Source organism: Pan paniscus, chromosome 22, assembly GCF_029289425.2.
Source record: "Pan paniscus chromosome 22, NHGRI_mPanPan1-v2.0_pri, whole genome shotgun sequence".
NCBI lineage: Eukaryota > Metazoa > Chordata > Mammalia > Primates > Hominidae > Pan > Pan paniscus.
Window position 1 is genome coordinate 40,522,301 of NC_073271.2, and position 24,581 is coordinate 40,546,881.

At 52.6% G+C, this 24,581-nt stretch overlaps 1 protein-coding gene and 2 long non-coding RNA genes across 7 annotated transcripts in view; 2 read left to right on the top strand and 1 right to left on the bottom strand.

Moving 5' to 3' along the window:
* Positions 1-5,348: 5,348 nt before the first annotated feature.
* Positions 5,349-24,581, top strand: part of LOC103786997 (uncharacterized) — a 36,257-nt gene continuing 17,024 nt past the window's right edge. For all 5 annotated transcript variants that reach the window (XR_010111119.1, XR_010111120.1, XR_010111121.1 and 2 more), the window contains exon 1: positions 5,349-6,477. This is a non-coding gene — a long non-coding RNA (uncharacterized LOC103786997). The remainder of the gene's footprint in view (positions 6,478-24,581) is intronic.
* LOC134729740 (uncharacterized) lies at positions 7,532-20,793 on the top strand. The gene is made up of 3 exons (XR_010111123.1): positions 7,532-15,306; positions 16,756-18,108; positions 18,536-20,793. It is a non-coding gene; the product is annotated as an uncharacterized LOC134729740 (long non-coding RNA).
* TSPEAR (thrombospondin type laminin G domain and EAR repeats) overlaps positions 20,021-24,581 on the bottom strand; it is a 214,484-nt gene continuing 209,923 nt past the window's right edge. The window contains exon 12 of the mRNA XM_003823825.4: positions 20,021-20,174. Coding sequence (XP_003823873.1) covers positions 20,021-20,174 — 154 coding nt within the window. The remainder of the gene's footprint in view (positions 20,175-24,581) is intronic.

The following is a 24,581-nucleotide window of genomic DNA, read 5'->3' on the forward strand; positions in this document are numbered from 1 at the left end:
CTAATTGACTACTGCTATCTAGAAGGCAGAGCCAGGTGTACAGGATGGAACATGAAGGCGGACTAGGAGCGTGACCACTGAAGCACAGCATCACAGGGAGATGGTTAGGCCTCCGGATAACTGTGGGCGAGTCTGACTCATGTCAGGCTCTCCACAAGAGGTGGAGGAGCAGAGTCTTCTCTAAACTCCCCCGGGGAAAGGGAGACCACCCCGCCCCATGCCGCTTTCCCGGTCTGCTAAGTAGCGGGTGTTGTTCCTTGACACCTTTTGCTACCGCTGGACCACAGTCCACCTGGTAACAGGCATCTTCCCAGACGCTGGCGTCACCGCTAGACCAAGGAGCCCTCTGGTGGCCCTGTCCGGGCATAACAGAAGGCTCACACTCCTGTCTTCCGGTCACACTTCACTATGTCCCCTCAGCTCCTATCTCTGTATGGCCTGGTTTTTCCTAGGCTATGATTATAGAGCGAGGATTATTATAATATTGGAATAAAGAGTAATTGCTACCAACTAATGATTAATGATATTCATATATAATCATATCTAAGATCTATATCTGGTACAACTATTCTTGTTTTATATTTTATTATACTGGAACAGCTCGTGTCCTCTGTCTCTTGCCTTGGCGCCTGGGTGGCTTGCCGCCCACAGATGAGGCCCACCCACCTGCTTTACCCGAAGTTCACAGATTTAAAAATTAATCTCATCCAAAAACACACGCCAAATTGACCCATGAAATTAACCATCACAGCTATCAGGCGGGGCTCTCAGAGGTCCCCACAGTGCGCCTGACCTGGGTGGTTTCTCCCCTTCTCCCTGTGTGGCCACCTTGCCTCTGAGGGTACTTCCGGGGGCTCTGCCAGCAGGTGTACCCCAGGATGACCAGCCTGCCCTGCCTGAAGCTGCCTCCCCACAGGCCCGGCCAGGTCCCTGATGGTCTCTGCACTTCCTCCAGTCACCCCTATCCTTCCTGGCCCCGCAGGCCCCACCTGCAACTCCAGTGAAATCAGAGCACCCCAGCCCTGAGAGGTGTGGCTGCTCCTCCATGGGTGGGGTGGGCAGATAGAGCTGATAAAAATGCAGGCTGGCCAGTTACATCTGGATTTCAGATCGATAGCTGTCTTTCAGTGTAAGTACGTCCCATGTAACATTTGGGATATACTTACACTAAAAAATGTATTCATTGTTTATCTGAAATTCAGATTTCACCAGGCACCCTGCATGTTTATGTGGCATCCTCGGCCCCACCTCTCCTGAGGCCAGCAACTCCAAGCCAGACACACTGGAGCCCCTGGCTGCCCAGGGCCGGCCAAGGAGAGGCAAGGGCAGGGCCAGGCCTCAGGGATGGCGACAGCAGGGATGTGTGGGGGTGGGGGTCTCTGCTGCAGGCTGGGCTGGGCTTGGCACATCCCCATGCTCCACACGCATGCAGGGGCGATGGGGGCGGCCTCTGAGGTCATGGAATTCCCTGGGCTCTCCTGGCCTCTGGGGCTCCTCATGCTCACAGGTTCTCTGGCCTGGCCCCTTGGCCCTGCTTTTCTGGCTCCCTGAGGAGGCTGTGACAGGTCAGCCCCCACCAGCCCTCTCAGGGCTCCTGGTTACCTACTGGCCTGAAGGAGGCTCTGGAAAAATCAAAGCTTTTAGAAACTAGGAGGGTCTGGTTAGTCTTAAAATCCCAGATGTGGACCTGCACCCAGAAGGAGCAGGCTGGGAGTGGTCACTGCATTAGTCCATTTTCACACTGCTGTGAAGAACTGCTTGAGACTGGGTAATTTAGAAAGGAAAGAGCTTTAATTGACTCACAGCTCAGCATGGTTGGAAAGGCCCCAGGGACACTCACAATCCCGGTGGAAGGGGAAGCAAGGCACCTTCTTCAGAAGGCGGCAGGAAAGAGAAGCAATGCAGGAGGAGCTACTGAGCATGTATGAAACCACCAGGTCTCCTGAGAGCTCACTGTCACAAGAACAGCATGGGGGGACCACCCCATCATCCAGTCACCTCCACCTGGTCACTCCCGTGCATGGGAACAGTATGGGGGGACCACCCCATCATCCAGTCACCTCCACCTGGTCTCTCCCGTGCATGAGAACAGCATGGGGGGACCACCCCATCATCCAGTCACCTCCACCTGGTCACTCCCGTGCATGGGAACGGCATGGGGGGACCACCCCATCATCCAGTCACCTCCACCTGGTCACTCCCGTGCATGGGAACGGCATGGGGGGACCACCCCATCATCCAGTCACCTCCACCTGGTCACTCCCGTGCATGGGAACGGCATGGGGGGACCACCCCATCATCCAGTCACCTCCACCTGGTCACTCCCGTGCATGGGAACGGCATGGGGGGACCACCCCATCATCCAGTCACCTCCACCTGGTCTCTCCCGTGCATGGGAACGGCATGGGGGGACCACCCCATCATCCAGTCACCTCCACCTGGTCACTCCCGTGCATGGGAACGGCATGGGGGGACCACCCCATCATCCAGTCACCTCTACCTGGTCTCTCCTGTGACACATGAGGATTATGGGGATTATGGGGCTTACAATTCAAGATGAGACACAGCTGCTTCTTCCTTTGTTCTTCCTTTCCACACTTCTGGGGTTAATAAGCGCAGTGCTTTGTTATATAGCTTGATAAAACAGTCAAAGGCCTAAGCTATTGTCAAAAACAGTATAATGCCACTAGCTTTTGAGTGTGTATGTCAAAATCTGTTTTTCTGTATCTAACTTTTCTTACTTCCTTTTGCAAAGGGAACCTGCTTAGCCTGATAGTGATAGTGATGGTGTCATACTTATGGGAAGCCAGCTCCCTCGACTTTTTTGTTTTTATCCCTCTATTTTTCTAGGGCTGGAGGGCATTGACACATTCATTTATTTATTTCTCAGAAAAGGCAACAGAGGTTCAGGGAGGCTAATGACTTGCCCAAGTTCACATTGCTAACCTACAACAGGGCTGAAGGGGATCATGTCTACGGTGGTCCATTTCCAAGACAAAGTGCCTTGAATCGGCTTAGGTCTGCAAAATACAGAAGAAACAGGATATCCCAGGCCCCTGCTCAGACAGCCGATGCCTGCTTATCGGGATCCCCCTTAGTTGCCCTCACCTGAACCAAAGAAGTTTAGTCTAAGATAAAAGTTTACCAGTCTGCAAAATAGCTGGCTTTGTCTGTTCTTATCAGCCTGCCAGCTACGTAGGTCATAAGTCAAATACTTAAAGAGCCCCAGGGCTAACTAGGATTGCAATGCACTGTGGGCTGCAACAAAATGCAGCAAGACAACCCTAAAAAGACACCTACAGCCCCTGCCCAACAACCAATAGGTGACATCCGGGAAGACTGTGACCCCATAGTGCTCAGCCTATGAGGAACTGGGGGAGGGACCTGCACACTAAGGGATAAAGTGCTTGTTAAAACCATGCTGGAGGCTGGTGCAGTGGCTCATGCCTGTAATCCCAGCACTTTAGGAGGCCGACGTGAGGCAGGCGGATCACTTGGGGTCAGGAGTTTGACACCAGCCTGGCCATCCTGGTAAAACCCCATCTCTATTGAAAACACGAAAATTAGCCAGGCGTGGTGGTGAGTGCCTGTGATCCCAGCTACTCAGGAGGCTGAGGCAGGAGGATCACTTGGACCCGGGAGGCAGAGTTACAGTGAGCCGAGATCCTGCCACCGCACTCCAGCCTGGGCGACAGAGAAAGACCCCATCTCAAAACAACAGCAACAACAACAAAACCGGGCTGGGCGTGCCTTCCCATCGGACACCCGACCTCGCAAGACTGTCATTAAAAGTCTCACTCTCGCTGTTCTCCGGGTTGTGAGTCCATTCTCTGGGTGTGGACAGGTGAGTTTGTTTCTCACAAGGTCCAGGACTTGAACTCAGGCCATGAGACCGGGCCAGGGTTGTGAGCAAAAGTGCAGCTCATTGCGGTGCCTCCCTCGGCACCAGTGGGAGGGGAGAGGACCCTGGGGCTCGTCAGCCTGGACACGCCAGCGCTCTCAGCCGTCTCACTCAGTCCCACGAGCCCACACAGTGGCTGCCCTCAAAGGGACTTTGGAGACCACCCAGTCTTTCTTCCCAGTTTACAGACCCAGAGACTCGGGCCCAGAGAAGACAAGTGACTTTGAACAAAGCAAATTAGTGGCAATGCCCAGACTTGAACCGAGATTGGCAGAGCTCGGTGGTCTGCCACAAACCACCCTCCCCCACAGCAGGTGCGGGTGGGGGGCTCCGTTCTTCCAGTCACCACAGCATGTTACAGGTTTCTGCATCAGTGCGCCTCCTCTTAGGAAGAAACATCTCTGGGCTGGGATGGCTAGCTCCCCGCTTTCAGCCATGTAGAATTTCTCTTGGCATTTTAGTTAGAAGTGTTGTCTAGATTTCTTAAGTGTCTGAGGCTGCCCTGGCCACAGGGATGAGTTAGGGAAAATTACCGTTTCCCATGTGCGTGTGTGAAGCTCTCCATGCTCACTAAAGTCAGAGTGAGAAGCAGCAAACACGTCATCAGGAGGGTGGCCAGCACGGCTGTGTCCTTTTCACACGTCCTCAGATCATCCCTGAATCCACCCATATTCTAAATTCATTCTCAAAAATGAGATTCCAAATTTCAGGATCTATTTACAGCCAGACGATTTTGGTGCCCCCTGCTCAAAAGCTTTGATTACTCCTATGCTTAATTAAGTCACAAATCCCTGGCCCATCATCCAAGACCACTTGTGATGTGGTTAAACCTACCTCTGTGAGTGCTAGTAAATCTACCTCTGCTAGCGCTAGTAAATTTACCGCTACCAGTACTGCCCCCCACTGTTTCCTTTTCAGGCATTCAGCTCAGTCTACGACCCGCAGACAGATTTCCTAGAAATAACTGCTCCTACTTCTCAACTCTTAACAAAAAGGTCTCTGAAAAGGAATTTGGAGGAAACAGACTATTCCAGTGAACAGTGTACAAGCCTGGGAGATGCGGACTTTGGTGTAAAATGAAGGTGTGTTCAAAGAGCAAAGAGGGAGTTCGGGTTTTAGAGCAAAAAGCTCCTGCCCTGGGGTCCCCATTAGGTCCATGTAGGCAAATGAAGGATTGAAACGTGCTTAGTTCTGATTGGTTGATACAGCTGGGCCCTGATGGGTTGGTTTCCAAGCCGCGAACCGGAAGTCTTTGTTAGCTGTTTCTTTCAAACAGTGGTGGGGGGCGTGGGGGGCGTGCGGGGCGTGGGGGGCGTGGGGGGCGTGTCGGGCGGGGAGGAGGGTGGGGGCCGCTCTGGCTACAGTTTATCTTGGCACTAACAACGGGGACTGATTGGGCTTCGTTGTGAAAAGGGGGGCCCTGTGGTGCGTTTACAGTGTCTGAGAACACAGAGTTCGTGGCCACTCCCTCACCCAGCCCTGGGCACCAGGTTATGTTTTAAATTTGAGCACCTCAGCCATGGGGAACCCCTTTTGTTTGTCAGCCAGGGCATAGTTTACCAATCCCAAATCTATAATCTCTCTCTTAACAAATCACTTTCTACCCAAATACAGATCCTTAAGGGCAGGGCCTCTGGTTCATTTTTGTCATCTCCACCTAGCGGAGAGCGCGGCACACGGCAATGATACGGGAGTGCGGGGGAAGGGAAGAGTGTGGTCCCTTTAAAGGATACAGAAGGGAGGTGCTGGGTAGAGGGGGGCGTGGTCCCCGGCTAGGGCTCCACCCCCCCGGACCTGGGTGAGGACAGGCACTTCTGCCTTCTTGCCCAAATGTTGCATTTTCCAAGACCACCCTGGTCCGCCATGCCCCCATTCTGGGCCTATAAAAACCCGAGACCCTAGCAGGGCAGAGGCAGAAACTGCTGGATGCTGAGAGGAACGCATCAGTGGAAGAAAACAAGCGGCTGGACGTGGAGAGGACGCCAAGGGAGCACGCCGGCGGAAGAGCACACCCACAGAGGCCGGCAGGCCACCCAGCGGCAGGACCAGGCGGAGTTTGGCCGGGGCAGTCGGAGGAGAGCTAGGCCACTAAGCAGCTCAACTCCAGGAGGAAACCATCTCCCTTGTGGCTCCTCCGTCGGCTGAGAGCTGCTTCCACTCAATAACACTTTGCACTCGTTCTCCAAGCCCCCGTGTGATCCGATTCTTCTGGTACACCCAGGCAAGAACCCAGGATACAGAAAGGCCTCGGTCCTTTCCACAAGTACCTCTACTTGAGGTACTCATTGACCTGGTTAACACAAGCTGCCTACAGACGGCAAAACTAAGGGCACCCTGGAACACAGGCTTCAGCTGTAAACATTCACCCCTGGGCACTGCCGTGGGGTGGGAGCCTGCCTGACTGTATGCTCCCCTAGAGGTTTGAGCTGCGGGGCACTGAAGAAGTGAGCCACACTCCCATCGCACACTCTGCGAGGGGGACAAAGGAACTTTTCCTCTTTTAACTGGGGCCTCATCTGGGATCTCGGAAGGTGAATGTCTGCCTTCGAAAACCCTACCACCTGTCTTTCTTGTGGGTAAGCGGCTGTTTTCCTTTCATCTCTTTTTCTCTCTCTCACACGGTTTAAAAATGGCTCTTATCTCCTTCTTTATAATGTTAAGAGTTTTGCTACAGGCTGCGGCAATGTTACTAAGTAGAATGAGTATTTGGCTCAGCCGCCAAAGGTGCAAATCAGACCAATTTTTCCTAGAGGTGCATGTATGCCTCTACCTCGAGAGCCGCAGGCACACACGGCTCTGGGCACCTCTCCTTATTCTTCCCCTTCCCAGCTCGGGCACCTGGGCGTGCCCACGGCAGGCAAAGGCCAAGCCCAAAAGCCACGAACCGGGCGGGAGGAAGCCGAGGGGGTAGCCGGGACCCTAAAGGGAGCGCCTTGGTCAAGTGTGCCAAGGGAACCTTTCCTCCCTTGGCCAAGGAATTCAACCTGGTCTGAACTGGGGAAAGGATGGGAAAGTTGTAAGAATTAGAGGGACGCAGTTGCACTAAGCAAGGGGTTCTTCCCCCAGAATCTCCCCCCTTTTTGCCCCTTAAACTGTTTTTCTCTTTTTTCCTTTTTTATATTATTATTATTATACTTTTAAGTTTTAGGGTACATGTGCATGATGTGCAGGTTAGTTACATATGTATACATGTGCCATGCTGGTGTGCTGCACCCACTAACTCGTCATCTAGCATTAGGTATATCTCCCAATGCTATCCCTCCCCCCTCCCCCCACCCCACAACAGTCCCCAGAGTGTGATGTTCCCCTTCCTGTGTCCATGTGTTCTCATTGTTCAGTTCCCACCTGAGTGAGAATATGCGGTGTTTGGTTTTTTGTTCTTGCGATAGTTTACCGAGAATGATGATTTCATTGTCATTTCAATTTCAGGACAATTTCATCCATGTCCCTACAAAGGACATGAACTCATCATTTTTTATGGCTGCATAGTATTCCATGGTGTATATGTGCCACATTTTCTTAATCCAGTCTATCGTTGTTGGACATTTGGGTTGGTTCCAAGTCTTTGCTATTGTGAATAGTGCCGCAATAAACATACGTGTGCATGTGTCTTTATAGCAGCATGATTTATAGTCCTTTGGGTATATACCCAGTAATGGGATGGCTGGGTCAAATGGTATTTCTGGTTCTAGATCCCTGAGGAATCGCCACACTGACTTCCACAATGGTTGAACTAGTTTACAGTCCCACCAACAGTGTAAAAGTGTCCCTATTTCTCCACATCCTCTCTGGCACCTGTTGTTTCCTGACTTTTTAATGATTGCCATTCTAACTGGTTTGAGATGGTATCTCATTGTGGTTTTGATTTGCATTTCTCTGATGGTCAGTGATGGTGAGCATTTTTTCATGTGTTTTTTGGCTGCATAAATATCTTCTTTTGAGAAGTGTCTGTTCATGTCCTTTGCCCACTTTTTGATGGGGTTGTTTGTTTTTTTCTTGTAAATTTGTTTGAGTTCGTTGTAGATTCTGGATATTAGCCCTTTGTCAGATGAGTAGGTTGTGAAATTTTTCTCCCATTTTGTAGGTTGCCTGTTCACTCTGATGGTAGTTTCTTTTGCTGTGCAGAAGCTCTTTAGTTTAATTATATTCCATTTGTCAATTTTGGCTTTTGTTGCCATTGCTTTTGGTGTTTTAGACATGAAGTCCTTGCCCATGCCTATGTCCTGAATGGTAGGGCCTAGGTTTTCTTCTAGGGTTTTTATGGTTTTAGGTCTAACGTTTAAGTCTTTAATCCATCTTGAATTGATTTTTGTATCTTTTTTCCTTTTCTAAGTGAGAGGGCTCCCCTCCCAACTCTGTTTCTGATGGGGAAGTTAGCAGGGGACCAGCGACCCCTGCTGGCGGAGAGCTGCAAATTCGGCAGGGCACATTTGAGACACTCTCAACAGATAGAACCAGCCTCTAAAATATCTTTTCAGTCCCAAACTCGATTCCAAGCTTCAGGCTGAGGTCTTAGAAAGAAAAAACAGGTCTGAGGGATCCAAAGCCAGGGAACAGGCACAATGTAAATGGGTAGCACCAATTCCTGCTGACTAAACCCCCCACCCTATGGAAGGAGGCCATGCTTCATGGCATAAACAGGCCCAAGGACCTGAAGGTTTGCCGACAGCAGGGAGAAAGGGAGGCATAGGCAAGGGCGGTTCATTCCTAGTCTCCAGGTTTTCCCTGCTTCATGGGTACATACCACATTAGTACCCATGGCTGGCACCTGCCAAGGTCGCCAGGGCTCAGGGATAAGGAGTGGAGAGTGAAAGGATCATGCTCGCTTTCTCTCTCCATCACACCCTGAGTTTTCGCTGAAAGAAGGAAGAGAATGAGGGGCTCCTCTATTCCCTGTCTCCAGTTCTCTTCAACACCCCCAGTTTATACTCCTCTGTAGTGTACCCTGAACCATCGGGACTGCTTTGACCCTCAGAATCTGCAGGAGAAACACCTCAGAGCCCTCTGCACAAAGGTTTGGCCAAATTATGAAGGACTGGGTTGGCCCTAGGAAGGAATCATTCATTTCCATACCATTCGGCTGTTGAGACTTTTCTGTAGATGTGAGGACAGATGGCCTGAGGCCCCGTATGTGCAGGGGCCTTTCTATACCTTGCAAGGAAATCCAGACCTTGCCGACAGTGTAGGATTCATCCAGCCCTCCTGTTTGCCATCTCAGAGAAGGCTGCAAGGGGTAAGCCCAGGGAATTAAAGATACGAGTCCTAGAGGCACCCCGGAAAGAGAGGCCAGCTCCCTCAAGCCCTGCTCCTCTGGGTCCACCCCGACCTCCCTATCCAGCTTCAGCCTCTCACTTGGCCCCTCCTACAAATTCTCACTCTAAACAAGCCGCAGTCTCACTCTTGCTCCTCCAACAGATGCCTGGTGAATTTGGGCCAGCAAGGTCCAGGTCCCCTTCTCCTTACAGGACTTAAAGTAAATTAAGGGGGGATCTGGGCAAGTTTTCAGATGATCCTCATAGGTATATAGAGGCTTTCTAGAATTTCAACCAAATAGTTGAACTCTCCTGGAGAGAAGTTATGTTACTTTTGAATCAGACTGTGATAGACACTGAGAAACAGGCCACTCTACAAGCTGCAGAGAGATTTGGGGATGAGCTTTGCATCACATGTAGCATCAGGAAAGGGGGTGAATATTATCCAACCGGAAGAGAAGCAGTGCCAGTGAATGACCGTAAATGGGACCCCAATCACGAGATGGAAGCCGGGCGGAGGAGACATTTTCAGGTGTGTGTAATGGAAGGCTTACATAAGACTAAGAACAAGTTGTCCACGATCAACCAGGAATTTGATGAAAATCCAATCGTCTTCTAGGAAAGGCTAAGAGAGGCCTTGGTAAAGCTCACCTCTCTCTCTCCTGGTTCAGTTGAGGGACAGTGAATCCCAAAGCATAACTTTATTACTCAGGCGGCTCCTGACATCAGGAGGAAGTTGCAAAAACTGGGCCATTGACCAGATAGTACATTAGAAGACCTCCTAAAAGTGGCCACCTCAGTCTTTTATAATAGAGACGGAGGCCCAGGACAGTGAGAGGAGACACAGGAAAGAGACAAAAGCTTCAGTGGCCACCGTGTAGGTCCACAAACCCCAGAATTCCCAGGGTGCACCTGTTAACTGCTAAAGATATGGCAAGAATAGTTACTTCATTCTAAAGTTTATCTGCTCTTGTACAAGGTTTAATTTCTTGCACCAGGGGTGAAACAGCTCAGGGTACAACTTTGCTGTTAGTATATTTCACTTCTTATCTTTGTGCTCTTTGGGAGTACATTCTTTCTTTTTATAACACACATGTTTAACCCATGCATACTTAACCTTATAAAACCTGGGTGTTTTTTTTTTTTCTCTCATGCCTAGAACCATCAAACTCCAAGTGGACAGGCAACTGGAGCCTCAGATAATGACTCCCCTTTGCTAGGAACCCTTAGACAGACCTCTGGGAGGAATTTGACTGCTGTTTTCTCAAAAACAACGCCCCCTGTCAGCGGGAAGCAGCTAAGACAGGTCATCGTCCATATTCTAACAGCAGTTAGATGTACGTTTTCAGACAGGGGAAATGATACGGGAGTGCGGGGAAGGGAAGAGTGTCATCTCTTTAAATGATACAGAAGGGAGGTGCTGGGTAGAAGAGGGCGTGGTCCCTGGCTAGGGCTCCACCCCCGCGGACCTAGGTGAGGGCAGGCACTTTCGCCTTCTCACCCAAATGTTGCATTTTCCAAGATCACCCTGGCCTGCCATGCCCCCATCCTGGGCCTATAAAAACCCCGAGACCCTAGCAAGGCAGAGAGAGAAGCTGCCGGATGCTGAGAGAAACACATCAGTGGAAGGGAAGAAGAAAAGCGGCTGGACATGGAGAGGACGTCAGTGGAGCATGCCGGCGGAAGAGCACACCCACAGACCCTGGCACGCCGGCGGGCCACGTAGCGGCAGGACAAGGCGGAGTTTGGCCGGGGCAGTCGGAGGAGAGCTAGGCCACTAAGCAGCTCAACTCCAGGAGAAAACCATCTCCCTTCTGGCTCCTCCATCAGCTGAGAGCTGCTTCCACTCAATAACACTTCGCACTGATTCTCCAAGCCCAGGTGTGATCCGATTCTTCTGGTACACCCAGGCAAGAACCCAGGATACAGACAGCTCTGTCCTTTCGACAACTAGAGGGTTTCATTGACCTGGTTAACACAAGCTGCCTACAGACGGCAAAACTAAAAGAGCACCCTGGAACACACGCCCACTGGGGCTTCAGCTGTAAACATTCACCCCTAGACACGGCCATGGGGTTGGAGCCTGCCTGTCTGTATGCTCCCCTAGAGGTTTGGGCAGCAGGGCACTGAAGAATCAAGCCACACCCCCATCGCACACCCTGCGAGGGGGACAAGGGAACCTTTCTCTTTTTAGTTGGTCTTAATAAACACTGAGTAAATGAATGATTACGCACTCAGAAAAATCAGTTATCCTCTCCCACTCCGTGCCTGGGAAGTACCAACGGGTACTGAAAGGTAATGAGTAATGTCTAGAGATTTTCTCCACAGGATAGAAACAGAAAGCTCAAATGAGGCAGCACGTTGAAGGAAGTGTGACACTGTTTTATTTTTAGGATTTTTTCCCTCTTTTTTAAAATAAATATATGTGTAGAGAGACAGGGTCTCCCTTTGTTGCCCAGGCTGATCTCGAACTCCTGAGCTCAAGCCTTCCTCCCACCTCAGCCTCCCAAGGGCTGGGATCACTGGCATGAGCCTCTGCACCCGGCCCTTAGGATTTTTTTTTCTTTAAAATTTTAATTATTTTATATATATTTTTAAGTTCCAGGGTACATGTGCAGGATGTGCAGGTTTGTTACATAGGTAAACGTGTGCCATGGTGGTTTGCTGCACCTGTCACCCTGTCACTAGGCATGAGGACCAGCATGCATTAGCTCTTTTCCCTAATGTTCTCCATGCCCCCTGGCCCAGCCCTCTCCCAACAGGCCCCAGTGAGTGTTGTTCCCCTCCCGGGATTTTGTTTTCTTAAGGAAACACATCACATCAGGCGTTGAAGTGAGTGTATTGACTGTCTGAGGTTTGTGTGCACTTTTTAACCAGAAGTCATGGCTGGGGACACAAAAGCACCTCCTTGCCTATGTAGTTTTGTTCCTTTACCGCTTTAAACAAGCAAGATGTGGTTTGCATTCCTTTTGCTGCTGGTGTTGTTGGCTTTGTGTTTCTGAACAGAAATAACTTGCCGTGCCTTTGCTCTCAAGGTTGTGAAAGCCCCCCACCCCCATATGTTCCTTCCACTCATTTGTCACCGAGACCCTCAGTGTTGCTATCTGTGCATAATGTGTGTGGGTCGGGTTGTGTCAAGCATCAGATGACGTCGGTACCTCTCCTCACTGTGAAGGATGACCCTGTACACACCACCGCTCTAGGCAAGGATGCGACCCACCGTCCCGGGGTTTAACCACATCAGTGTCACCATCACAAGGGGGTGACAGCCCTTTACAGATTACATATCCTTTTCCTGGTGATTCTCCCTCTTAATCCCTAAATGAGTCCTGCAAGATGGGTGTTGATTCTTCCTATAGCACAGCTGAAAGAGTTGAATGGCTCGTCCTAGAGCACACAGTTTGGCAGGGCTGAGTAAAATGAAACCCAGTGCTTGTCCCTCCAGGCTGCGGCAAACCTGCACTAGAGTTTTATGAAAGTCCAACTTCCTGGCGATAGGCAGAAAAAGCAACGATCACCTTCCCTGATATTTTCACCTAGCAGACAGTCTTCAGCCCAGAGAACATCTTCCCAAAGTCCAAGACAGAAGGTACATGTAGAAATGAAATAGAGGTTCCTCTTCAAAGGGACTTTCCTCCCAGTCTAATTCAGAATAGATAGTAACCTCTTTTAGAAGCAAAGTTTACTCAAAGACCTGTGTTAATATTCTTAAATTCTGCTAGCTGTAATAAATCAATATACTCTGTTCTTAGCTCCCACATTTTAGTCTAGGTATTTGCCCTGGCATGCCTGAACTGGTCCAAGCAAGAATTAGGTCATAGCCTCTTCCTCTTCCTTATTTGGAAGTGTTTTTGCCTCTCTCAGCATTCCACAAGTTACTTCCTCTCTTCCTTTGTTCTCCTCTGCCTTTGCCTCTTTTGGGAAGTTCTAAGTTGCTAGCCAATCGAGACAAACAGAATGTAAGGTCCCATTCCAGCCGATAGAAACTGGGCACAGCAGTAGGGTAGCTGCGTCAGGTTATAAATGACCCTGTCTTTTTTGTGTGTGCTCTTGTGGCAAGACTGCTAGCGAGCGGCACCCTTTCTGCAGAAAGTAAACTAGCCTTGCTGAGAGTTCCTTTGTCTCAGTGTTGATTTCTGCAACACAGAGCACCCGTTCCCAACAGTACACGTGTCTGCCTGTGTGTGTACACATCCACCCATCAGCCACAACCCTATGCCTGAAGCCAGGCACTAGAATGAAATTCTCAGGGTCACGTCATGTTTCAGATTTCAAGTCTCACTTCCCGCACCTGTTACCATTTGGGTCTATGTCTCCCTCCCAGATCATCCTCTGATTCTACCAGAGCCAAACCCAGAACCCTCTGCTCATTTCACCCTTTCAACACACATTTTCCAGGCACTTCTGCTGCTCAGCATCTCCCAAGGGTGAGCCCTGAGCTCTTGCAGGGATGAATGCTTTCCATGGCTTTTCCGTCTGCCTGCAGTTACAACCCCTGATCTCTGGGGACAGGACCTGCCAGGTCTGTCTGGAGAATACCTATGTGAGACTGAAACTGGCTTCTCCCACTCTCAGCCCCAGTGACCTGCTCTGTAAGGCTGGTTATAGGTGTGGCTGCTGCCCCTGCCCAGATGCTTTAGGTTTCCCTCCTGGGATTCTCCTGCCCCTCTAAGCAGCTCTCCAGGGGACCCCATCCTGACGAAGAAAGCAGAAAATGGGGTTCCTGATGAGAAAAGAACTGTTCTGTGAGGAACACAAGTCCTTTTACATGATCGGGCACAGAGAGATGTGGAGAGGGGACAGGAGTCCTGTCCTTCTCCCTCTGAGCTGTGTGTTCATCTTCAGGAGCTGCGTGCGATGACCATGAGGAGCCACTAACCAACAAATCATGCCCACCGGATGCTGCAACCTGCACCACGTAGCTTAGCAGTGTTATTTCTGTGAGCCAGCGAGACTCCCGACAAGCAGCTTTGTGTCGGCCTGCTCCATGTCGCCCTCTTTTGCCTTAAAAACCTGCCTATAATGAAGGCCAAAGAAAGCAAGCTCACGGCCAGGAAGCTCACGGCCAGGCGTACGTGGGTGTGAGTCTTCTGGGCTGCTGTCCTCACCCTGGCTCAAGTCAACTCTTTAAGTTAGACTTCATGCCTCAGCCTCTTCCTTTTAGGTGAACACTGATGGGAATACAGGAAGGGCCCCCGTCCTTCCCTGTCTGAAGCTCAGACTCCGCATGAGAGGACTTCCCACTCCATCTCAGGATGGAGACAGCCTGCTGAGGATGCAGCTTTGTCCAATGAGGTCAGGAGGGCTGGTGGCAGCGTCTGTTAATTCCGTTGGGGCAGCCAGTGGCAACTGGCAGTTATTCCAGCTGAGGATGCTGGGATGGATTTTTTTTTTTTTTTTTTTTTTTGAGACAGGGTCTTACTCTGTCACCCAGGCTGGAGTGCAATGGCATGATCTCGACTCACTGCAGCCTCAACCTCCTGGGTTCAAGCAACTCTTCTGCCTCAGCCTCCCAAGAAGCTGGGATTACAGACGTGCACCACCAAGCCTGGCTAATTTTTGTATTTTTAATAGAGGGTTTCACCGTGTTGGCCAGGCTGGTCTCGAACTCCTGACCTCGTGATCCTCTGCTTCGGCCTCCCAAATTGTGGGGATTACAGGCGTGAGCCACCGCACCTGGCCTGGGACGGAATTTTAAGTGAACTGCGGCCCTTAGCTCATGAGCCCAGCTTCAGTGTCTGATGAAACGACACCGCAGGGATGGGGGAGAGGGGAAGATTCGCAGGTCACGCCGAAACCTCTGGTTAGCCCCCGGCTTCCACATCCTTCCCAAAATCTTTAGCCCAAGTGCCGCACAGCCCCTTTTGCATGTCTTCCCCACTCCTTGGTGGCAGAGGCCCCTGTTGGTAAAGCAACAATAGAGAAGTGGAGAAGATAAAGAGCTGTGAAAACTGCCCCAGAGAAGCTGCAAGAAGCTTTGCTGGAATCAGGTTTTGCATCTCCGAATCGGAGCTCCATTTGTTGGGTCGGGGACCATGCTTAGTGGTTCAAGAACTGACAGAAGAGGTGTTTGCAAAATGCTTGTTGGGAGGATAAAGAAACAGCTAAAGGAAATTTTATCTGAGCCTGAGAGCCGCCTGCACCAGCACAAAGGTAAAGCCCCAGCACCCTCGGGCCAGGCCTGCTGGAAAAATTCCCATGTGTCAGCCCCAGGAAGACGTGGGCAAGATGAGGCGTATCCTGACCCACGCAGGAAATGGCCCTGCTCTTCTGCTGGCCCCTCTTCCACCATCAAGGCCGCTCATCCAAGCGGCGGGAAGTAATAGGGTCAACTTTTGCACAGCCATTGAGAGGTTTCCTGGAAACCTGGCTCTCTCCCCACTGTTGCCCCATGAGCATGGTGGTGACGAGCTTGGGCTCTGAGATCAGAAAGTCTCAAGTGTGAAACCTCAGTCTTCTTCCTTATTAGCTGTGCGACTTTGGGCAAATTACTTAACCTCTCTGAACCTCAGTTTGCTCAAACTGTAAAATGGGGCAAATGTTGGGTGACACTCAGCATAACGTCAGAAATAGTGCCCAATAAATGTTGATCTCATCGGCCCCACAGCCCATTCCGCCACTCCCTTCTTTCTCTTCCTCCCCACAACCCAATTTCATCATTGCCTACAAACAGCCACAGGATAGAACTCGGGGCAGTTCAGGACAGCTCTGGACAGCCCAGAGGTTATTTACAAGTCTAAGAGCAATCAGTGTGTCCTGCCCAACTGCCCAGCTGTTTGAAAAGCACAGTAAGAAGCTGGTGCTGTCCATAAGCCACATAGCTTTCTAGGAATGACAGGGATGTGGATTTACAAAGTCACTCTTGACCCTTTAAAATAACACAACTATTTTCTGCTCCCACCATATCTCAAGTGGCACCCAGATTGTGAGGCCTTCCATCCAGTGAGTAGTGTCACCTGGAGAGGTGGTGACTGATTTAGGGCTCCAGTTTAGGGCTGAACCAGGGTCAGTTGCTTCTTTGTGTGTTGCTCCCCTTTGGCGGAAAGCAAAGGGATTGGACCAGATGATCGTGAAAGAATCTTCCGATGTTAAGATGTAGAGTTTCGATGGTTCCATGATAGAGAGGGATCACAGAAAAGCTCCACAAAGCTTAACCTCCCAGGGGGACAATTACAATAATGTGAAGTTAATGCTAACACAGCATAGTTTGATGTGGGTGTGACGGCATAGGGAGGTCGGGGGCCTGGAGGCTTCTCAGACTCATTCTCAGCACCAGATGTGGCATCAGGAACAGCCTGAAGGGAGGCTAAGGGATCCCGCCCTCTCCCCAGCTCTGAAGATGCCTCCACAGTGAAGAAGAGGCAGGGAGCCCCCAACTCTGCACTTTCACTGGCTACTCCCACACTGGGGGGCAGGGGAGGAGGAAGACCCCAACACCTCCCACCACCGCTACAGACCCCGACCAAGCTTCAGTTCTCACCTGCGCCACCGCCCCAACCACCCCTGAGAGCCATTAGGTGACAGTTGTGCTTCACCTGCAAAAGGTCTTCCTTTGCCAATTTTTGTCACAAGTTTTTGCATATTGTTTGCATAAATTTGCAGGTAGGATTCAAAAGGTCCTGATTCCAATTATACAAGAGAAAACACACTGACTGCAAGTGCAGTTGAAGAAGGTCCTCAGAAGGGCACGCTGGAACCGCTCCCCGGTGCCAGGAGAGGTGTTTGAACTACGTGCTGCTGGGGCGCCCAGACAGGGGCTTCCCCACGATCCAGGAAATCAGAGCTTTTCCAATGTTGGCTTGAAATCGTGGCTAACAAGACAGAAAAGCACTCTTCTCAACCCCAGGGGAAGACTGGGGAGGTGGGCGGGGCCCCAGGGCCCACTGATTCCATCCAAGAGGGGGCATGGAAGGACAGCGGCGAGCCCACGTCTGGAGCTTCTCCCTCCTGTGAAAGGCAAACAGAATCCTGAGATGCCAAACTCACTGTTCCAAAGGGAAAGGGAAAGCTTGGAAATGGCGTCACGCAAAAACCTGCCTCTCAGGGGAACCAGTCTGTTTCTGAACAGAGAGCTTGCAAGACGGCCGGCCGTGTATCTCCCCGGGAGGCCTCCCGCACTCTGACAGTGTGGATGAGCAGCTGATCCTCGCGAGTGTGGGACAAAAGCAAGACTAGGGCTTGCTTTTATTTTTGTTCAGGGACACAGAGCCAACACCACCAGCTGCTAAAGGAATAAAACCACATCTTGCTTGTTTAAAGCAGTAAAGGAACAAAATTACATAGGCCAGGAGGTGCTTTTGTGTCTCCAGCCGTGACTTCTGGTTAAACACTCGAGAAAAACACAGGCTTGGCTTTTTCTTCTTTTCTGTGTCTACTCTATCTGACATCAGATGCAGGTTTGCTGAGTGCCAGGTGAGTGCCTAAAGGGCTGCTCCCCCACCTCCCCCTTTCACTTGCAACGTGCACTCAGCGCGTGCTAATTAAAGCCTCCCAGGAGCCTGACCACTGGCCTCATTGCCTACCCACCGTCTTCTCTCTCCCCCTTCCCCCTGCCCTCTCCTCTCCTCCTCTTTTAAATACTCAGCACCTCAAAACGCTCTCTGGAAAAGGCCTGGCCACAGGTCCTGCTGTGACTGGTGCCGCTTTTTCCTGGGCAGATTCTCAACCTTGGCATCATAACCCTCTAAGCTGACTGAGACCTGGCTCAGACACTTTCAGTTTTGTGCTCCAAACACTGAGTGTTTGGTAACTTTACCCAGAAGTTCTTAGATTTTCAGCCACTCAAGCCAGGCTCTGATGTCCACAATAAGTCCAGATCTAGAACAGTTTGCGGAATGAAGGGATCTGGCTGAGAGATGGGAGTTGGAACAGTTGCGGCACCGTCAGCCTCACATGAACAGAAACAAATTACTCAGACAAACGAGAAGAGCAAGGCCCAACTGGAAAAGCATGTGGGTGAGTCTGCAAACCAAAAAAGTACCCGACCCAGGCCTTGATCAATGGAGAAGTTTATTTTGCCAAGGCTAAGGATGCACCCAGGAGACAGTCTGTGCCTCTCTCCCAAGATGATGTTGAAGGCTTCAGTCAAGGGGAAAAGCCGGCTGGAGGGGGCAGAGGGAGGAGGGTGTAGTCACATGACTGACTGCTCCATGCTGCAGGAGAAAAGGAGCAGGTGGGAACAGTCAGTTACCTGTTTATCTCATGCTCAGTAAATCGGCACTTTCCATGAGATGTGTGCCCCTAGTGGGTATGCTGACCCTCTCATCTGCAGCTGTCTGCTTAGGGCAAAGGGAAAGGCAGCTTCCTGCAGGACTCAGCTTTCAGCTTTTTTCTTCTTGGTTGAGTGAATTGGGGTCTCGAGTTTTTAATCTTCCTTTCACAGGTGCTGACCCAATGAGGCCAATCATGCGTGATTGGGACCTTCTGAGTGACTTGGTGGAAAGCAGGGCCCGACCCCCCTGCCCAGGACGCTTGGGAAAGCCTTGCTGGCTGGACGGAGGGGAAGGAGGCTCTCGGCGACTGCCCCCAGAGGGGAGTGGCTCTCCACTGGCCACAGCGATGGCTGGAGTGAGACCTGAGCCCCGGAAAAACACGAAGGTCCCAAAGCCGGCAAAAGTAGACACTGAGTTTATTATTTGCCAGACAAGGGGAGGCTTCCATTTCATTACGAAAGGTCAGGAGTGCTCTCTGAGCTGAAGGTGAACGGACAGCTGCGGTGTAGGAAATAGGAAGTTTTGTCCACAGTTCTGATTGGCGGAAAAAGCACATTGTAAACTCTCTGAGGATCGCTCCTGTTCCGATTTGTGTTGCAGAAGCAGGAGCACCGTTCCTGGAAGACCGTGGCAGGTGTGGTCTGGGCTGCGTGGCCCCGGAGCCTGCTGTCTGTGCCTCTTCTCATGGAGTGGGGGTGGTTTCTCTGGCACCTACATGGGTTAAGAGGGAGGAGCCCTGGGGCCTTGCGCCCATCACCCCCTCTCATCCTCGCTGCCTGTGACGGACAGACAAGCAGCTCTCCCAGCTGCAGAGACAAGATGACCACAGGAGAGCCAGCAGAGGATGCTGTTACCAGGGAGCTAGGACAGCCAGCACACAGGCAGACGGAGGCACGCAGCCTGAGTCCCAGTCAGCCGGAGGACATGTGATTAAAATGCTGCTGAATAGGGAAAAAATCCCGGGCCCAGAAGTTGAGGTCCCTGTGGGTGGGGCCGTGGGGAGGGGGTGCGACCCAGGCCATGCCCAGGCTTGTGATTTCTGACCTTGCGCTAGTGCATTTACGGGTAAACTGAGGCTGGGAGGGAAGCCTCTCTGTGTGGGGAGGTGGTCCTCTGTCCGTGTCCGTGGTGAGGGGCTGTGCCCACCCGCTGCCTAGAGAGGAGCACCGGTGCTTTTGTAAAGAGCAGTATAAATACACTTCCGTTCAGATAAAACACAATAAATAGGTGGCGGCAATGGCGGGACGGCACCACACCTGCTCAGGCGGCCGGACGCACACTGCAGGAGTGGCTGGCGAGAGGCCAGCCGCAGGGACACGAGCCGAGGTCCTGTTGTTTGAGGTAAAAATGTATAGAAACGGTTCCTTGACAGCGAAATCCCCGCTTGACACTCAGATGGGCGAGCACTGGCCGGGGCTCTGGGCCTCTGCCCGCAAGACCCAGACCGTCACTGGGGCTGTGGCTCAGAAGGACTCAGAGGTGGATGGATGTCCCTGCCCGAACCAGGGCCGCAGATGGCCCCACCTGCACCCTGCCTGATGCCCAGGCCCGGGATGCCGTAGGCTGGGCCCACCTGGACGTCCAGGGTCACTTGGGGGAGGTGCTGGGGTCCCGCCCCGCCTGGCCACCCCAGTTGCTGCTGGGCAGCCGCGGCCTCAGCGTGTCCTCAGCCGCAGGACCCTGGAGAGGGGCTCCTTGGCGCTGGAGTAGATGAGGTAGGCACCAGCCGTGGTGCTGAAGGCCTCCCAGTCCCTGCAGCCGACGGTGGGGAGGCTGTGCACCGCCACGAAGCCCTCGTAGCCCTGCCACCTGCGGAACAGACAGCGGCAGCCGGGTCAGCCTGGGCTCTGCGGGGCAGCCCCTCTCCCCCGGCTCCCACCCGCGCTGTCAGGGACCCAGCAGCTCTGGGTCACATCTGAGCCTCTTCCATCCCCCCGACTGGCACAGCGTGGGGAGATCGATTCTGGGCCATGAGGGCCTTCTCATCTTGCAAAGCAGGAGGCTGAGGCCCAGAAGAGGAAAGATTCCAGATCTCACCAAGATCCCAGCGCTACCTCCTATCCACCCAAGATCCTACCCCCGGGGACCCCCAAACGTGCAGTTCCGAGGGTCGGCCTCAATCATGAGGTGCGTGACCTTCCCCAGGGCCCCCTCAAACACACGCAGGCCACCACACAGGCTGGAACCCCTCCGTCCTCAGATACAGGAGCCCAGCTCTCTGCCCGCTGCTCTGCGGCCCCACGTCAGGGGCTGCCCCAGGCCCTCATTCTTGCTCTGGGCGGCTGCTGGCTGCCAGGGTTTGCCTTCAAAAGGACTCATCCCAGGAGCTTCCATTTCCGAGGCGTGGAGTCCCCAAGGCAGGGCGCCGACATCAAAGGGCACAAGTTGTTTACATTTAATTAAATATTAAATATTAAAGTATGAAACTAAATTCTTCCAGACTGCTTTCTGGAAAAGCCGTGGTGACTCCGGTTCTCACGGGAAAGGGCAGGGTGGGATCCCCCTGGGACCCCCCCAACCCACTCCACTGCCCATCTTTAAAACACTTCCAAACAAATGGGGGAGAACCTGGCAGGGTTTTGCTTTGAGGACAAATCCCTTATAATGTTTATTCACACTGTTCATCTTTTCTTCTAAAAATTCCTATTTATATCTTTTGTCCATTTTTCCAAATTTAAAGACACATTTTTTATTAGTTTATAAGGGTTGGTTTTCTGTCGTATGTGTGGTAAAGAGTTTGTCTTTTGCTTTTGAATAGGATGTCTGTTTCCAGAGAAAGCTTTTAACACAGGTGGTCTACCCAGTGCCTTTCCTTCCGGGCTTGTCTTCTTCATAGAACCCTGAGGTTATACAACTGCCCTCAGCTTTTCTTCTTTTTCACATTTGGACTTTTAATCCATATAACATTTATTTTTGTGTACAATATGAAGTGGGGGTAAGCTTTTCTTCCAGATTACATGAAGCTAATCTCCCGAATCATATGGAGTTATCAAGTAAAACCCATCCTTTTCTCATTGCCTTCAAATATAGTATTTATGGCCAGGTGGGGTGGCTTACGCCTATAATCTCAGCACTTTGGGAGGCTGAGGCGGGCAGATCATTTGAGGTCAGGAGTTCGAGAACAGCCTGGCCAACATAGTGAAACCCCATCTCTATTAAAAATACAAACATTAGCCAGGCATGGGCTGGGCACGGTGGCTCATGCCTGTAATCCCAGCACTTTGGGAGGCCGCGGCGGGCAGATCACAAGGTCAGGAGATCGAGACCATCCTGGCTAACACAGTGAAACCCCATCTCTACTAAAAATACAAAAAATTAGCCAGGTGTGGTGGCAGGTGCCTGTAGTCCCAGCTACTCAGGAGGCTGAAGCAAGAGAATGGCGTGAACCCAGGAGGCGGAGCTTGCAGTGTGCCGAGACTGCACCACTGCACTCCAGCCTGGGCGACAAAGCGAGACTCCATCTCAAAAAAGAAAAAATAAAATTAGCCAGGCATGGTGGCCCATGCCTGTGGTCCCAGCGACTAGGGAGGCTGAGGTGGGAGGATTGCTTGAGCCTGGGAATTTCAGCCTGCAATGAGCTGAGGTTATGCCACTGCACTTCAGCCTGGGCTACAGAGTGAGACCCTGTCCCCCCCAAAAAATAAATAAGAAGGAGATGTTATGAAAAAGGTACCAGGCCCAGATGGCTTTATAACTGAATTTAACCCAGCTGTCAGAAATGAGAGAAAAATCCTATTCAGACTATCCCAGTCCACAGGTGCAGTTAGAAAGCCCTGCAGTGTGTATTTACTGTTAGGCTTCATTTTAAACTGGATAAAGTTAAGTCCCCAAAAGAAAACCACCGAGCAATCTAATTTCCTATTATAGATGCTAAAAGCTTAAAGACAGGCAACTGGAAGCCAGTGGCTTATTCAATAATTCTGCATCATCACCAAGTGGCATCGGGTCTAATAACGCGAGGAGATGTCTCACTATAAATCATGACATCAGCAGTAAACGTAGTGGACCGCACCACGCACTCACAGATGCCAAAGGAGACCCCAGCCCTGGCCCGGATGGCCCACAGCCCATCAAACGGCCATGCTCAGATGTGCTCGTTAAATTAGAGCAAGGTGGGACAGCTGCCGCTTCTGCCACCATCCAAGATTGTTCTGGAATCTTTAGCTAGGGAAGCAAGCTACATAATCAATTAGAACACTAGAAATCAAGGGGAAATGTTCTTTATTCTCAGAGGTAATTATATTCCTAAGTCCCCTGAGAATCTTTTTAAGAAAAGCTATTAGAACTGATTGGTTAGGGGGCGAGAAAATGATTGTCATGATGAGCAGCTGCAAATGAAAGTTAAAAAGCCAACCCCATTCGTTAAACGTACGATACTTGGAAAACTCCTAGAAACAAATGAGAACACCACAGTGTCTATGAGAGAAAAATTAAATATCAACAACTCCCATGTTAGGATGTCCACACGCCACATCCCTGACAGAATCCAAAGGCAGAAGCGCCAGCACTCGTGGGTTGTGGCTACACCCGGGGCAGGGCCCCAGCTCAGATCCCACACGGGTGCAGCCAGCGCCGGGCCGTCCACTGGGCCCAGCCAATCTCGGAAATGACACCTGACTTGGGACTCGCTGTGAGCCGGTGGCACCTGCGAGAGAAGGTGAGCCCCCGGGGGGAAGCAAGGCTCTGGGAGGAGACCGGCCTCGGTGAGCCCTCGGGGAAGCAAGGCTCTGGGAGGAAGCTGGCCTCGGTGAGCCCACAGTGGGGAAGCAAGGCGCTGGGAGGAAGCCGGCCTCGGTGAGCCCTCGGGGGGAAGCAAGGCGCTGGGAGGAAGCCGGCCTCAGTGAGCCCTCAGGGGGAAGCAAGGCTCTGGGAGGAAGCTGGCCTTGGTGAGCCCACAGTGGGGAAGCAAGGCGCTGGGAGGAAGCCGGCCTCGTTGAGCCCCCGGGGGGAAGCAAGGCGCTGGGAGGAAGCCGGCCTCGGTGAGCCCTCGGGGAAGCAAGGCGCTGGGAGGAAGCCGGCCTCGGTGAGCCCCCGGGGGGAAGCAAGGTGCTGGGAGGAAGCCGGCCTCGGTGAGCCCTCGGGGGGAAGCAAGGCGCTGGGAGGAAGCCGGCCTAGGTGAGCCCTCGGGGGGAAGCAAGGCGCTGGGAGGAAGCTGGCCTCGGTGAGCCCTCGAGGGGAAGCCGGCCTTGGTGAGCCCACAGTGGGAAGCAAGACTCTGGGAGGAAGCCGGCCTCAGTGAGCCCTCGGGGGGAAGCTGGCCTCGGTGAGCCCACAGTGGGAAGCAAGGCGCTGGGAGGAAGCTGGCCTCGGTGAGCCCTCAGGGGGAAGCAAGGCTCTGGGAGGAAGCCGGCCTCAGTGAGCCCTCGGGGAAGCAAGGCTCTGGGAGGAAGCTGGCCTTGGTGAGCCCACAGTGGGGAAGCAAGACTCTGGGAGGAAGCTGGCCTTGGTGAGCCCACAGTGGGGAAGCAAGGCGCTGGGAGGAAGCCGGCCTCGGTGAGCCCTCGGGGAAGCAAGGCTCTGGGAGGAAGCCGGCCTCGGTGAGCCCTCGGGGAAGCAAGGCGCTGGGAGGAAGCCGGCCTCGGTGAGCCCTCGGGGAAGCAAGGCTCTGGGAGGAAGCTGGCCTTGGTGAGCCCACAGTGGGGAAGCAAGGCGCTGGGAGGAAGCCGGCCTCGTTGAGCCCCCGGGGGGAAGCAAGGCGCTGGGAGGAAGCCGGCCTCGGTGAGCCCTCGGGGAAGCAAGGCTCTGGGAGGAAGCCGGCCTCAGTGAGCCCTCGAGGGGAAGCCGGCCTCGGTGAGCCCACAGTGGGGAAGCAAGACTCTGGGAGGAAGCCGGCCTCGGTGAGCCCTCGGGGAAGCAAGGCTCTGGGAGGAAGCCGGCCTCGGTGAGCCCTCGGGGAAGCAAGGCGCTGGGAGGAAGCCGGCCTCGGTGAGCCCTCGGGGAAGCAAGGCGCTGGGAGGAAGCTGGCCTCGGTGAGCCCTCGGGGAAGCAAGGCGCTGGGAGGAAGCCGGCCTCGGTGAGCCCCCGGGGGGAAGCAAGGCGCTGGGAGGAGGCCGGCCTTGGTGAGCCCTCGAGGGGAAGCCGGCCTTGGTGAGCCCACAGTGGGGAAGCAAGGCGCTGGGAGGAAGCCGGCCTCGGTGAGCCCTCGGGGAAGCAAGGCGCTGGGAGGAAGCCGGCCTCGGTGAGCCCTCGGGGAAGCAAGGCGCTGGGAGGAAGCCG